This window comes from Oncorhynchus mykiss, chromosome 1 (assembly GCF_057628025.1).
Source record: "Oncorhynchus mykiss isolate SJ-2025 chromosome 1, ASM5762802v1, whole genome shotgun sequence".
Taxonomy (NCBI): Eukaryota; Metazoa; Chordata; class Actinopteri; order Salmoniformes; family Salmonidae; genus Oncorhynchus; species Oncorhynchus mykiss.
Window position 1 is genome coordinate 72,927,359 of NC_143022.1, and position 16,223 is coordinate 72,943,581.

At 43.2% G+C, this 16,223-nt stretch overlaps 1 protein-coding gene across 20 annotated transcripts in view; it reads left to right on the top strand.

The window, feature by feature from the left end:
- Nucleotides 1-16,223, top strand: part of ltbp1 (latent transforming growth factor beta binding protein 1) — a 132,363-nt gene that overhangs the window by 3,936 nt on the left and 112,204 nt on the right. For 17 of the 20 annotated variants that reach the window (XM_021610250.3, XM_090239211.1, XM_021610266.3 and 14 more), the window contains exon 3: nucleotides 5,032-5,332. In XM_021610250.3, the coding sequence (XP_021465925.3) occupies nucleotides 5,032-5,332 (301 nt within the window). Of the gene's footprint in view, nucleotides 1-5,031; nucleotides 5,333-7,811; nucleotides 8,171-16,223 lie in introns of those variants that run through there. The other 3 variants (XM_090239258.1, XM_090239255.1, XM_090239260.1) reach the window with 3 other exon arrangements.

Consider the following 16,223-nt stretch of genomic DNA (forward strand, 5'->3'; position numbering starts at 1 on the left):
GACCAAGCATGTTTAATCAGGAAGCTGTTATTGCCATTCTTTATGACATGACATCATGCTGTAACCATGACACTAATGTTGATAATATGTTATACATGTTTTGCACCTTAGATTAGATTGTTTGTTTATTTATTTGTTTGTCTTAATGGCATCCAGACAGTTTTAACCATGTGATGCAGATGTTACAAACACCTCTCTGTCCTCTTAATGGACTGTAATCTAATAGAGATGATGAGCAGACATCCCAAGGATTTACTCAGTCTATTCCTGACGCAAAGAAGGTAGTCTAACGACATGTGATTATTGAATTGCAGAGCGGAATAGCACTCTGTTTTTTTCTGCTAGATTCAAGACTATCCGCAACAGAAAATAGCTTGTAGTATTAATAGATATAATAACAAATGCCACTTAACATTCACTTTTATACAAAGTGGCTGACGGTACAGTGAGTGCATTCAAATGTGATCCCCGTGGGTATTCAATACACGACCTTGGCGTTGCCAGCTCTTACCAACTCTGAGCTGTGTATTAACACCCGGGAGCAGTCATTTCCTGTACCTATTCTACCTACACTATCTGCAGAACTGCAGTGTTCCTCTTTAATATTACAGCTGTCCATAACCATATTCCCGCAAGTTCAATTCAAGGGAATAAAAAGACAGGAGTAGAAATGAAAGATAAAGATTGTTAGACTTTTTTTTGTCTGAGAGAGACCCGCGTTAGATGGTCTTCCAGATCCCTTTGAGGTTCAGGCAGCAGCATCTCCATCAGGCTCAATCCCTCCGCTTCCACTGAGGTCTGGCGGGGCTATGTACAATGTGTAGCCGCATGGTAATCAAACGCTTTTTAAAGCTGCCCAGTCCATTTCTCCCTTAACTGAGTGCAACTCAAAAGTAAGCAGACCGGGCCAGACAAAACAGAACATGAAAATATTTCACTTCTGCGTAGCTGCACGGCACAGCTGAGGAGCAGTCTTCATTTTTCACAAAGGATCGCTCAAGAAGAGGCTACTTGAAACTCACCCAAAGTTAAGAGAATGTGACAGGTTCTACCATTTTATATTTTTAAATGCCCAATGCAGCCGTTTTTATATAAATTGAGTACCTTACTAACAGATTTCCATAAAAATGGGCAAAAGTAGCTTTTTAGCAACATGTTTTTTTCCTCAAGCAATAATTTTGCTAGGACTGTCTGGGAGTGGTCTGAGTGGGGAGGGGGAAACTGAAAACTAACTGTTATTGGCAGAGAGGTTTGGAACACTTTTTGTTATTGGTCTATTAACCAATTTACTGCATGGTGATGTCACCATCTAAATCCAAAACTCCCGCCCATGCAACCTGTTGATCAACCTGTTCCTGTGCAGATTGTATTTTCAACCATTAACTCTCAGGAAATAAAACGTAAAAATTCACACTTTTACCGTGTTAATTTAATCCGCTGTTGTACAATATGATGTAAAAAATAAAAAATAAATGTTTTACTGCACTGGGACTTTAAGTTCTCTCGTGCTTTGCCTTGCGTGTCCCTAAAAGACAGCGCAGGATGTTGAAAGCAAATGATGCAGCCAGATACTGTAATGATGTGGATGGGATGGACTAACAAAGGTGTTTTTGTGCTCTTGCTCCTCATCCTTAGTTGAGGGTCATTTAAAGATGCTGTAGCGCTCACAGGGCTAGTCCAATCTATATGAGAAATAAAACTATAGCCAGTTGGAAGAGGCAGAGAAACTCTTTTGAAAATGAACAAGGAAAAGCTAAAGACTTTACTGTCAAATTAATATTTAAAACGCTCCTGTAATCCAGGTAATCCCACCATTATATCTGATATTTAATGTTCTCAGAACAACTTGATGGAATATACTCCCCATCTGAATACTGCTACTTTGTGTCTTGGTCTCTGTTGCGTTACCAGGACTGCCCTTTGCAGACCTCATAGCCAGGCTTTATTTTCCTGATTACTTGACGTTTCCTTTGTGGATTTCTTTGGTTACTCAGGGCCGTCAGGTATGTGTTTAGTCTCTGGGTCTCCTCTCTACGCATACATACCATGCATTTCTCTGCGATCGCAGCCGCCTGCCAACACCAGGCGAGCACGACTCGGACGTTTCTTTTGCCAAGCCAGAGAGCTAAAGGGAGGGAATGAAAAAGAGGGGGAAGGGGGAAGAAGAGCATAATAAATCAGGGAAATCAGTCCATTCTTAGACAATGGAAATGTGTGACGAGAGAGATGGAGGAAATAGAGCGGTGTTCATCTCAACCCAGCACCTGGTGATTTATGATTAGTCTGCTGATTGAGGGGAACGTCTGTGGCTGCTGTCATTGTACAGTGCCTATCCAGACGCCCTGGATCTGGAGCAGCAGTTAAGTGGGGTGAGGACCAAGTATGGGCACAGTACCATGGCAACAGGAATGTCTTAATCGACTTGGCTCTTCAATGTCTGACACTTGGCTGGAAGTTTACAATGCTGCTGCTTATTCAATGGACAGCAACAGAATTAAATGTGGTCTTGTGTTAACTCCAGCGATAAACACAATGATTAGCTCTAATTGATAGAAATGGCCATTGAGGCCCAGACTGCTTGAGTCAGCAATGAAGGGGCTCTGTCTCTGTCCTACATATTGTACAGGAGGTGGGCAGACAGACACAGTTTATATTGAGTAGAAGCATGAGTGAGAAAAAAGACATCAGGCAAAAAGTAACATTATCTTTCTTGTCAAACACAGTATTCACACAACTGCAACACTATTTCAGACCCAATTTAACTGTGTGTGTGAGGAAAGAATCAGGTAATAAAAACCTTGGGTCGTCCGCTGCCTTGGGAATCAGTGAGGCTTTTGGGATTGGTGTGGACAGGCTGTAGGATGGCTGGTTATTCAACTAATGGTACATCCCCTAACACCTGCACTAGAACATTATTTCCTGAGAGAGGGAGGAAATAAACACATACATTTTTGTATTCCGTGACAGACCTTTGCAGACTCCAGCAACGCTCCCTATGAGTCAGCCGAGTTGTAGTTTCATCAAAGTGTAATGTCAGTTTGAATTATTTATTTTCCCTCCCCAGCTAACACTTAAATCGGCATCACTTATACCGTGCCCTTGTCACAGAACAGTATTCTGTGTAGCCCTACCTCTGCCTGAGAGGAACTATTCACAAACAGATGGCAGCCTTACTCAGGTCCGGCCTTACTCAGGTCCGTCCTTACTCAGGTCCGGCCTTACTCAGGTCCGGCCTTACTCAGGTCCCGCCTTACTTAGGTCCGGCCTTACTCAGGTCCGGCTTTACTCAGGTCCCACAAAGGTACATCGGCGAAAAAATAAAACAATTTACCTTACTCGGAAATGAAAGCAAAAAAAGGCGCCCCAGAATGGAAAATTATAGTGTGGGCTATGTAGAAACCAAAACGTAACTCAGCAGGAGTGATGTAGTCTGTGATGTAATCGCCCCCTGATGCTTGTTGCACAGCATGCGTTCATTAGCTCTCGTGTGTCTGAATAGCTCAGTGGGGGGGAGAAGCGCTGAGCCAGTGGTGAACCAGTTGTAGATGCCCATCGAGAGAGAGGGATTTTTTTTTCAAGCCTCTCATTGATCACTTTCACAAATCAAAAGGAGCTAATGAGGAGTGTGGTGGAGGAACACCCCCTCAGGGACCCTGTGGGGCCGGGGAGAGAGAGACCCGTCACTTAGCCTTTTCCTCTCACACTTCACACATGTGTAGCCCACTGGAATTTTGGCTCAGCTGAAAGCAAGTGTGTGTGTGGTTGAAAAATGCTTTGTAATTGAAAAATGTCCACCCCAGTCCTGTGTCTTTTAGAGAAAAGAGCCCAATGTAATTACAGGTGACCTGCAAGTATCCTGTATCTAATTCAAAGAAAACCCCAAATACATACGTACATATACACACACTCTCTGACACTCTCCTTCTCTCTGATGCCCCAACCCACCGCACATGATGTCATTGCACCAGGGACTCCAGTCATTGATTGCAGGGCCTCTGCTTGAGTAAAGCACCACCAAACTCTCAGCTTTGGGATGGGTGGGGATATATTCACTGTGTGGGGAACCATGGAGTTGGTATTTACATTGGCTGCTAATAATGACAGAGAGAAAGGCATGGGAACACTTTTCTCTGACTATGATTGTTAGGCATTCAGATTCTGTCTTTTTTTAAATTCCTGTCCCTTTTTTATGCAGGACAGAAAGCTTATTATGAATGCTCAGTACTGTATTTGTTAACCAGGGTAGAAAAAAACATGTTTGGTAATGCATTAATTCATGATACTTATTTCCTATTTTGTACATTACTTCTGGTTTGAATAATGACTATATGACAACTAAATGAATCCCTCTGAGTTTCCTCAATAAATGTCTGAAAATTCACTGAGTGGACAAAACATTAGCTCTTTCCATGACACAGACTGACCAGGTGATAGCTTTGATCCCTTATTGATGTCACTTTATCAGTGTAGATGAAGCGGAGGAGACAGGTTAGATAAGGATTTTTAAGCCTTGAGACATGGATTATGTATGTGTGCCATTCAGAGGGTGAATGGGCAAGACAAAAGATTGAAGTGCCTTTGAGTGGGGTATGGTAGTAGGTACCAGGCACACCGGTTTGAGTGTGTAAAGAACTGCAACGCTGCTGAGTTTTTCACGCTCAACAGTTTCCTGTGTGTATCAAGAATGGTCCACCACCCAAAGGATATCCAGCCTACTTGACACAATTGTGGGAAGCATTGGAGTTAACATGGGCCAGCATCCCTGTGGGACACTTTGGACACTGTGTATGGTCCATGCCCTGACGGATTGAGACTATTCTGAGGGCAAAAGAAGTTGAAAGTCAATATTATGAAGGTGTTCCTAATGTTTTTTACACTCGGTGTAGCTACCAAAGTGCTCTCTGAGGCAACGTCATAGAGGTGGCGTTTAACATGGGATATGTCTGCTTCTGGAGTGTGCGCCCGTGTGAAAATGTACACATTGCCATCTTACTCTGTCTTTCTCTTTTCCCCCTATGTTTTGTGCTGCAGCCAAATGCCTGCCCCAGTGCCAGAATGGAGGAATGTGTCTGAGGCCCCAGCTCTGTGTCTGCAAGCCGGGCTTCAATGGCAAGGCATGTGAACAGAAGACCATGCCCACCTCCTCCATCCCAGCGCAGCCAGGGAACGGCCACACCAATGGACACACCAATGGCCGTAGCATAGTGCCCCAGAGGCCCATTCCCCAGCAGGTGCCCATTCCCCAGCAGGGTTATGCCCCAGTCCCTGTCAGCAACATGGCTCAGATGACCCTGACCGTCAAGCAGTCCCCCCACCTTGTCCGACCCCAGCAGTGAGTATTCTCTCTTCAGCTGCAGCATGTGGTTGACAACCCCCACTGGTGTCCATTTATTGTATATATGAGAATGCTTGAAATGGTTTGGTTAAGCCATCACTCTCTTCCAATCTGTTTTTGTTTCACGTTCCTCACAGTTTATTAGTAGTGGAGTCGAAGTGGTGCATACTGTCAAACAAAGCTTGAGTTGGTCGGACGGCTCATCTGTAAATAATCATACAGGCACTCTGCTGGTGCCCCACACGGTGTCAGAGAGGACAGCGAGGGCCTCAGCCCGTTCTCCATAGCAATTAGGTTCATGTGAAAAAACGTTTTCTCTGTGAGAGTTTTAACAGCGCTCTTAAGACTGGACTTCCTCCTACTGGTTTGATTGAGTTATTGTTGTTTATCAACTAAATATAGTTTTGTTATCACCATCCATTAGTGTGATGGGTTTAATCACTTAGAGCATTTTAATATACTGTATTTGAAACGGTGCTAGCTCCTGCTGCTGTTGGTTTGTTTTGCCTGTCACTACAGTAGACTGTTGGAAAATGTGCAATCACATCGGACGTGGCGCAAGGCCCTCGTCTTGTCAAGAGTAATCAGAGTGAATGCAGACTTTGAGTAAATCTCTGTTTTCACTCGAATGTGGGGCAATGTGTTGATAGAAATGTCCAAAATTTCCTCACATCGGGTCCAAGAAATGTTGGCACGGGTTGTTTAGTTCTGATATTGATGAATGATATTTAAAATGTTAATGAATCCATTTTATGTGCTGTGTTCTACGTGCGTTCGCTGTAAAACGTCTGAGGTTTTATGCGTTTCTCAGGCGGTGTAATTGCTCCCAGATCTGTGTGCTCAAAAGCTGCTCTCAATTTCCACTGGGGCTTATTTCTCTCAGAGAGCTATTCCCCCATCACTCATTAGAGAGAAGGAACATGTCATCTGATATGTCGAAGAAAAAAAGGATCTCAAGGTCAATCATTCATAATCAGATCAGTTAGCTATGCAGGGAAAGAGTAATAAAGACTTAATTTTATACTATTAAAAAAATGTATTTCTACTAAATGTGTCACATTTCGGTGCAGTTTCAAGAGATGTCAGATAGTACTCTGTATTTTTATTTAAAACGAGAGAGCGTGTCCTGTGTGATAAATGGACGACTGGACCAATGGCTGGTTTCAGTGAAGCCTCTGTCTACAAATGACACATGCCTTCTGATCCCATCAAAGAGAGGGTCGTCAGGTCAGTGGAATGGTGTTCCTTTGCTGATGGGATTTCATTGGTCAGATCCCCACAGTGATGTAACTTAATGGATTAACCTGTTAGCATCACTCTAGTTTATTGAACCCCGATGCTATTATGGCTAGTATCGGATCTTTGTACCACTGTTTTGTTTGTGTCTGGCGTGTCCTCATTGGTTGGCGGATTGCAAGAGATATCAATGGCACTTAGGTTGTGTTTTATCATGCGGTTGTTGGTTCAGTCATTTAGGCTAAGTATAAGAACCTGCTGTGCTGTGAAGCGTCTCACCCCATCATTTATCTAAGTGGGGTTGAAGAGGTCTGGACTGGGCCCTGGTAGTACTGGAGTTGATGGTTTACAGGGAGAAGACAAGATTTAGAGCTCAGAAAGTTGTGTGTGTGTGTGTGTGTGTGCGCGAGTGCGTGTACGTGCGTGTGTGTGCGTGCGTGCGTGCGTGTGTGTGTGCGTGGTGTGCATATGCGTGGTGTTACTTCATTCACTCAGGGGAAGTAATAAGACAAAACGAGAAGAGTGAAGCACAGGTGGCTCTATAGCCTCCTTAATTCCTAAAGCCGCTGCTTTTAATAAGTAAACGTGACACCCGTCTGCCTGTATCTTATTCATGCCCACATTACAGTAGAGCAGGAAGGTTTAAGGATATTCGCTGATATTCATACTGTAAACTGTGATGGCAATTAGGCTCTACATGTATAACTCTGCTACTCTAATGGGACCTCTATGGTGAACACTGTTATTCAGTGGTACTGTATGGTGTGTCCATGGAGTAGGCCAGGCTGTGCTCTATTTGAACTCCTGCCCCTGTGGTTCTCAGTCACCTGACCCTTTGACAGGCCTCGGAAAGCAAGTGCTGGATGGTTTGTGTGAGAATGACCCGATGTTGTGGGTCAAGTAATGACTTTCTCACTGTGTGTCTTTTTCTCCTTCTGCCCCCCCCCCCCCCCCCTCTCAGAGAAAACCCCTGCAGAGCCATGTGTCATCCGCCCACATCAGTTTTAAGTAACATTCCCCATTTCAAACATGAGTCAAGTCGTGTAATCATATCTGCCTTTATTAATCATTTCCTACTGGTCATACACTAAGCCTTACACAAATTCCCCCCCTGTTACTCAGAGGCAACGCTTGTATTGATCTGTTGGTGGGGTTGGGGTGAGGACTGGGTGGATGAGGAATGAATGACCTCAGCACCTGTGGGGAGAGTGACTGACTCAGAGGGAGAGGTTTGGACAGATGGCACACTCTTCCTCCTCCCTCTCTTCCTCTCTCTCCCTTGCAGTGTGGGCCGCAGACTTGCTGTGAGTGTGTTGATGTTTCCAGGTCCTTTTTACAATGTATGTGTAACGCAGGAATTTCCTTGTGGTGCCAGTATGTTCCTAGTTACACCCAGGAAGTTGGCTATTTCTCCTCTCTCTGGTTTTTCATTGTAAGAATGGAAAAATGGAAACTGTATCCAAGCAGCAGTTGAGTAGAATCCCACTGGAACCAAATGAATCAAACGGGATGAGCTCCACATTCCAAGTGTGCAAGGTGCTGGGTCTTGTTATTGAGTCAATCAGAGAATCAACTAACCGCAACAGAGCACTGACATATGTGAGTATCCTCCTCTGTCTCTCTCTCTCTCTCCTTCGCCATCTCTCTTTCTTTTGCTCTCTCTCTCTCTCATCTGACTATGAGACTATGAGCGCGCTCTGTTGAAGTTCACTGGGTTCATTACGGTAGAGCGGAGTGTGCCGGTTCTCGTGGGGAGGACTTGGAATGGTAGCAGGGGCCGGTGGTGGAGTGTGTGAGTGTGGCCAGAGAATTTGAGTGCTGAAGGCCGAGACTGCACAGGTTCACCCCCTGTCAATGATCTGTTTATATAGAAATAAGCAAGATCTTCACTCTGATATTTCAGACTACCAGGCTCTTGTAACCATTCCTTGGATACAGTGAAAAGAAATCTTTCTTTTTTTCTATTTAATTACACAGCCGTTGCCAGCACACCCAGTCTTGCCAGATATTTTGTTGAGACTGGAATAAGATCTTATGTTTATAACTTCTCCCTTTCCCTCTCTTCGTCTACCCTGATTTTTCAGCTCTTTCTTGCTGGTATATTTAAATCTTAGCTGCAGTAGACACCATTGTATTTATTTGACAGAGTAACAACATTTCATGCATGCCGTCGATGGTAGAAATCCTTTAAATCTCAGCCTGAAGCCAGATTCTGATTGGACTGTTCCTTACTACAAATTGTACCCAAATAACCCCAAACATATTATTAGTGTTTGTTGTGTCTGCTCCAGTCACAACAAAGCATTGACCTCCCATTGACCTCACACAGTCCATGTGATAATCCTCTTCCTTTTGTCCCTGTTTTGTAAACCATCCTTGTACTACCTGTGATTGGTCTGACTCTTCAAGCCCTTTGATGTCTACAGCCACCTGTTCAGAATAGAGCCAGCCTCGTAGATTAAGTCAAAGAGATGAGAAGAGCAACAAAGAGTGGATGAGGCCCCTGTGTCACTGAAACTTTAGCTATGCCCATGAGAGAAGACCGCTTTAAATTGCTATACTGTGTTATTGGAAATCTTCACCCATGCTTCTCAGACCCATCTCCACCCCAGAGCTTCTAATGTAAGCACGTGACCAGCTGGTTTCTATCTCCCAAGCAGCAGGCTATAGTGTCAAAGAACACATCTGTCCATTCTTTTTCTCTCTACCTCAGCTGCTGCTGCTGATGGTGGAATTGCAGTGGCTGTTAAGAATAGTCTACTGTGGGGCCCTCTTACTACAACAGAGGGCTTCTGTTTCAGTGTTGTGGTTGGAGGACCACACTCATACCTTTGTGGCTGGTCAGAGCCTCCTAAGGGGGTGCCTCTTAAGAAGGTAGCTTTGCTGTGAGTCGGCGAGCATTTAGAGTCAGCAGAGCTGGGCAAGGGAGAGACCAGCCCAACCCTAACCTCTCACCTCTCGTCGTTTGGGAGGAGGTAAAGAGATACCCCCTTCTATTCTAGGAATGGGGAGTGATGAGAGTGGTAGGGGTTGAAGTGTTTTCACCACTGACGCGCACACGCACTCACATACACATTTACTGTACATAGTATTCACTCACATGCACTAACACATGCACATCAAACATACTTTCTCTGTCACTCTCATACACAGACATGCACACGTATTCACATACGAAAACAGGATGGCTATTTAAGAAGCGATGCAGGAAAGAGGGGGCTATTTACAAGGCTATCACATTCTGTTTATTTATACTGTGCCAGAGGGCCTGTGGATGGGCTATGATATGGGCTGTGTGCAGAGTGACTGTTCCTCCTGTCTCTCACCTCACCCTGCGGCCCTCTCTCTGTTCCCACGCACTGTGGCCTGGCTGGGGCCCGGTGAGGCCTGAGATCCCAGCACATGGACTGTCAATCAGACAGGAAGAGCATTGCCCTTTACTTTCAACCTTCAACCCCACATGAATCCTCCACTGAGCTCCCGGGCGGAACATCAACAGAAACCTGCTCTTCCTGAGACCTGGCCCTCATTAGACTCCCAGTATAAATATTCACCCTCAAAGTTCACCATCTTAGGCAGGGTGAACTTTGGCCTGGTTTCATTTTTTATCATCATGGGTGGGACTCGGTTTTGACTAGGTGGTACACAGCTACGACCGGAAGTGTCTTTTTCATTAGGAAAATTAGGTTAGGAAAATTGGGTTAGGGTTAGCTAAAATGCTTTCCTAACCTGTTACGAGAATTCACTTCCGGCCATAGCCGTACTCCATCTAGTCACAAACATGGGATTCCACCTCCAGTCCCAGTGGTATGCATTTCCAGTTCCATGTGAAATCACCCTCTCATAGGCAGCCATTGGGTTGCGGTAGTGGAATGCTTTTTCCTTCTCCCTAGCCATGGCTTCCTACTTTAAGAGGAAAGAGACTGCCCATGTGACAGATTGTTCCCTCCTAGATTTCCCAGCGCATGATTGTTGAAAGCCTGGTAATCTCTCCTGGAGTTCCTTAAACAATGATTATTCTTGGAGAGGCCAGGCCTTCTCTCTGGCCTTTGAAATGTATCAGTCATGAAAATAGCCTCTCATTTAATTTCCCCTCAATTTAAAATGCAGATTAGCTGCTTGTGCCCTGCCAGGTTTCTGTGGTCAAGATTGACGTAAGAGATTATTAGGGGATTTTATAGTTGATTTGAATCTAGACTGAAATACATTTTTATTTGCATTCCCCCATTTCAAAGAATTTTAAAGAAGTCATTGCTACCTCAGATATCCTCTTTTCCTGATATAAAGTGCGTTCTGGGTATTTTCTCAGTTTGTGTGGAGCCATTGACAATTGTAAAGCTATTTCAGATGACTTACACAGTGGCAGGTTCCTTTCATTTAGCATTGAATTGATCTGTTTGTAAAGAGAGAAATTATAATTAGTCATTATTTTGTGCATCGTTAACACCGCATAGTCCTCTAGATTCATTTGAACAATCTCTCTGCTATCTCTCAGAGTACGTTTCCATCCCTGTGATAAACTGCTTATCTTTAATAAAGTCTTACTGCATGATCAGAATTCAGAGTACATGCCCCATGTGACTGCAGGCAAGCTCTGGCAAATACACACTCAGTAGAAGGACCCGCTGTATATTACTGACCTATTTGGAAAGATAAATGATGTGAAATATGCCTCTAACCAGTCCTTGGGCAATCATATCCCGTTTGGTTTCAATATTAGACGGGAATTGCCAGTCATTTCCTAAGCTAGCAGCTGGCCAAACAGAGGAGTATAGATAGATCTATTCAGATGTACTTTTATTTTTACCTCCACACTTGCCAGGAGAGCCGGCTCTATTAGATTTACTGCCTATTTTCACCACACTTCAACGCAAAGCGACGTGAGGCCCATGCTGGCTAGAGGTCACAATGCATGCAACCTCAAAGTCTCACCAAAGGAAAAAAACTTGAGTCAGTAGAAAAGCTATTTGGATAGCCGCCTATGCCGTCTATTGCATCTATGCTCCAAACCCCATTTTTGAATTTGACTGCTACAATGAATAATTCCCCCTGTGTGTCTGGGGCTGCTGAGCGATGTTGCAGTCCCTTTATTGTGGTATTTAATGAGGCGTTAAATTCAGACCTCACAGTGAGCCATTTCACTGTAGCCCACTTTTTACCTGCTGGCACTGAGCCCAGAGGCATGGGGACTCTCAGTCATTTTATTTTAAAACTGCAGCAGCCCTCTGACGCACACTGGCTGGAACAAAATCACTTAAAAACAATCCAGTCAAAAATGACTCCACCAGAGGTGGACGAACTGTCATTGTTGAACTGTCCTAATCTGATCACTTTAATAATGGAACACTCGTAACTGCAATAATGTTAACTTACTGTTTTACTCATTTCATATGTATATACTGTATTCTAGTCAATACCATCCTATTCCACGATTGCTGTATATACAGTGGGGCAAAAAAGTATTTAGTCAGCCACCAATTGTGCAAGTTCTCCCACTTAAAAAGACGAGAGAGGCCTGTAATTTTCATCATAGGTACACTTCAACTATGACAGACAAAATGAGAAAAAAATTCCAGAAAATCAGATTGTAGGATTTTTAATGAATTTATTTGCAAATTATGGTGGAAAATAAGTATTTGGTCACCTACAAACAAGCAAGATTTCTGGCTCTCACAGACCTGTAACTTCTTCTTTAAGAGGCTCGTCTGTCCTCCACTCGTTACCTGTATTAATGGCACCAGTTTGAACTTGTTATCAGTATAAAAGACACCTCTTCACAACCTCAAACAGTCACACTCCAAACTCCACTATGGCCAAGACCAACGAGCTGTCAAAGGACACCAGAAACAAAATTGTAGACCTGCACCAGGCTGGGAAGACTGCATCTGCAATAGGTAAGCAGCTTGGTTTGAAGAAATCAACTGTGGGAGCAATTATTAGGAAATGGAAGACATACAAGACCACTGATAATCTCCCTCGATCTGGGGCTCCACGCAAGATCTCACCCCGTGGGGTCAAAATGATCCCAGAACCACACGGGGGGACCTAGTGAATGACCTGCAGAGAGCTAGGACCAAAGTAACAAAGCCTACCATCAGTAACACACTACGCCGCCAGGGACTCAAATCCTGCAGTGCCAGACGTGTCCCCCTGCTTAAGCCAGTACATGTCCAGGCCCGTCTGAAGTTTGCTAGAGAGCATTTGGATGATCCAGAAGAAGATTGGGAGAATGTCATATGGTCAGATGAAACCAAAATATAACTTTTTGGTAAAAACTCAACTAGTCGTGTTTGGAGGACAAAGAATGCTGAGTTGCATCCAAAGAACACCATACCTACTGTGAAGCATGGGGGTGGAAACATCATGCTTTGGGGCTGTTTTCCTGCAAAGGGACCAGGACGACTGATCCGTGTAAAGGAAAGAATGAATGGGGCCATGTATCGTGAGATTTTGAGTGAAAACCTCCTTCCATCAGCAAGGGCATTGAAGATGAAACGTGGCTGGGTCTTTCAGCATGACAATGATCCCAAACACACCGCCCGGGCAACGAAGGAGTGGCTTCGTAGGAAGCATTTCAAGGTCCTGGAGTGGCCTAGCCAGTCTCCAGATCTCAACCCCATAGAAAATCTTTGGAGGGAGTTGAAAGTCCGTGTTGCCCAGCAACAGCCCCAGAACATCACTGCTCTAGAGGATATCTGCATGGAGGAATGGGCCAAACTACCAGCAACAGTGTGTGAAAACCTTGTGAAGACTTACAGAAAACGTTTGACCTCTGTCATTGCCAACAAAGGGTATATAACAAATTATTGAGATAAACTTTTGTTATTGACCAAATACTTATTTTCCACCATAATTTGCAAATAAATTCATTAAAAATCCTACAATATGATTTTCTGGATATTTTTTTCTCATTTTGTCTGTCATAGTTGAAGTGTACCTATGATGAAAATTACAGGCCTCTCTCATCTTTTTAAGTGGGAGAACTTGCACAATTGGTGGCTGACTAAATACTTTTTTGCCCCACTGTATACTATTCTATCCTACGTATTCTACAGATACGTATAGTAAAAACTACATATTCTATTCACATACTGTCCATAATGTCTATACATCCCACCATATTTATATATATATACACGTATACATACATACTCACTCCGGACTCCGACATTGCTCATCCTGATATGTATATATTTCTTAATACCAATCTTTTACTTTTAGATGTGTGTGTATTGTTACATATGACCACACTGTTGGAGCTAGGAACACAAGCATTTTGCTACACCCGCAATAACATCAAATTTGATTTGATTTAATCAATTTGAGCGTTTACGGTTCACCTCTCTTGACTGACCGTGATTGGTTGTACCTCTGTTTGCCAACACGAGTCACCTGTTGACATGGTGGTGTCCTTATCTTACTCTCTGGGAAGCTGTCATTAACTGAAAGACTTCCTCTAATGATTTTTAAAAACGTTAACTGTTGAAAAGCGATATCCCAAGTATAAACAGTAAAGTACATACACTAAAGGGTAAAAAAAAAATAGGGGGCAACTGCAAACTTCAAGGAGTTAGGGCATTCAAGGAGTTAGTCTGATGGGAATCTATGTCAACTTCCCTCCCCCTTGCTTGAGGGACAAAGAGGAGCAACAGAGAACAAAAGAGGAGGGCCACCCCCCTCACTTGCGTTATGTAATGACTTGGACCACCTATTGAGATGTTAAGTAAATCAGGTGTTAAATGAGGTGAAGGGAAGACTGAAGTACCACTTAAAGCTCAATAGCAACTCAACAGGCTGCAGTTACCACGACATCGGGGGACAGAAGGGGATAGACAGGAGGGTTACCTCATTGGGGGTGCTTCTGCTTCAGTTTAGAGAATTTGAATGCTCTTTGTTCTTTCGATGCCCTGACCTAATCATCCCTGAACATGAAATTCACGTCACCTGTTAGCAGGCTATTGTTACTTGATGATGTTCACTTAGGAATTACAATTCCTTTCATGTACACACCTTTTGTTGTATGCCAAGAGTCATAGTAATGTTCCTCTTGCAGGTATTTCTGGATCGAAGGGTGTCTGTCGGTGACAATGGCGTCTATTTTCACATTCTCCCCCTCCAGGAAATTCAGACTTCTGAACAGTCCTTCCTTCACCATGTGTATGCTGTTACCAACTTCATTGCTCTAGAGGAGAGATGGTTATGAAACTACTACGAAGCTGTATATCTACAGCTTTAGAATATAGATAATAAAATGATTATTTCACATGAACAAGTCAGAGGCCCAGTACTTTTCCAGTTGTAAAGCCATTGATGTATAGCTTCCATATTTTGCACAGTGACCTGTAGGGGTGATATGGTTCACTGAGTTTACTCTACAAGGGCAAATCATGAAGACCTTGTCATACAGTGCCTTCAGAAAATATTCGATACCACTTTTGTGTCGCAGCCTATTTGATACCATTTTGTTTCACAGCCTAAATTCAAAAATGTATGAAATATTTTTTCTAACCCATCTACCCATACCACATAATGCCAAAGTACATTTTTTGTTGTTGAGATTGACAATTGAAAAGATTGAAAATGAAATACAGAAATATCTCATGTATATATTGTAAGTATTCACACCCCTAAGTCAATGCTTTGTAGAAGCTCCTTTGGCAGCAATTACAGCTGTGAGTATTTCTGGGTAAATCTCTGAGAGCTTTGCACACCTGGATTGTGTAACATTTGCCAATTATTATTTTCAAAATTCGTCAAGCTCTGTCCTATTGGTTGTTGATCATTGCTAAACAACCATTTTCAGGTCTTGCCATAGATTTTTAAGTAGATTTAAGTCAAAACTGTAACTCGGCCATTCACTGTCTTCTTGATTAGCAACTCCAGTGTAGATTTGGCCTTGCATTATAGGTTATTGTCTTGCTTAAATGTGAATTAATCTCCCAGTGTCTGGTGGAAAGCAGACTGAACCATGTTGTCCTCTAGGATTTTGCCTGTGCTTAGCTCCATTCCATTTATTTTTTATCTGGAAAAACTCCACAGTCCTTAACGAATACAAGCATACCTATTACATGACACAGCCACAACTATGCTTGAAAATATGGAGAGTGGTAATGTGTTGTATTGGATTTGCCCCCCACATAACAATTTGTATTCAGGACAAAAGTGAATACTAAAGTATTACTTTAGTGCCTTGTTGCAAACAGGATGCATGTTTTGGAATATTTATATTCTGTACAGGCTTCCTTATTTTCACTCTGTTAGTTAGGTTAGTATTTTGGAGTAACTACAATATTGTACATCCATCCATCCTCAGTTTTCTCCTATCACAGTGAAATCCCTGAGCAGTTTCCTTCCCCTCCGACGACTGAGTTAGGAAGGACGCCTGTATCTTTGTAGTGACTGGGTGTATTGATACACCATCCAAAGTGTAATTAATAACTCAAAGGGATATTACATTTCTGCTTTTCTTTTTTGTTTTACCAATCTACCAATATGTGCCGCCCTTTGCGAGGCATTAGAAAACCTCCCTGGTCTTTGTGGTTGAATCTGTGTTTGAAGTTCACTGCTCGACTGTGGGACCTTACAGATAATTGTATGTGTGGGGTACAGAGATGAGGTAGTCATGAAAAAATATGTTAAACACTATTATTGC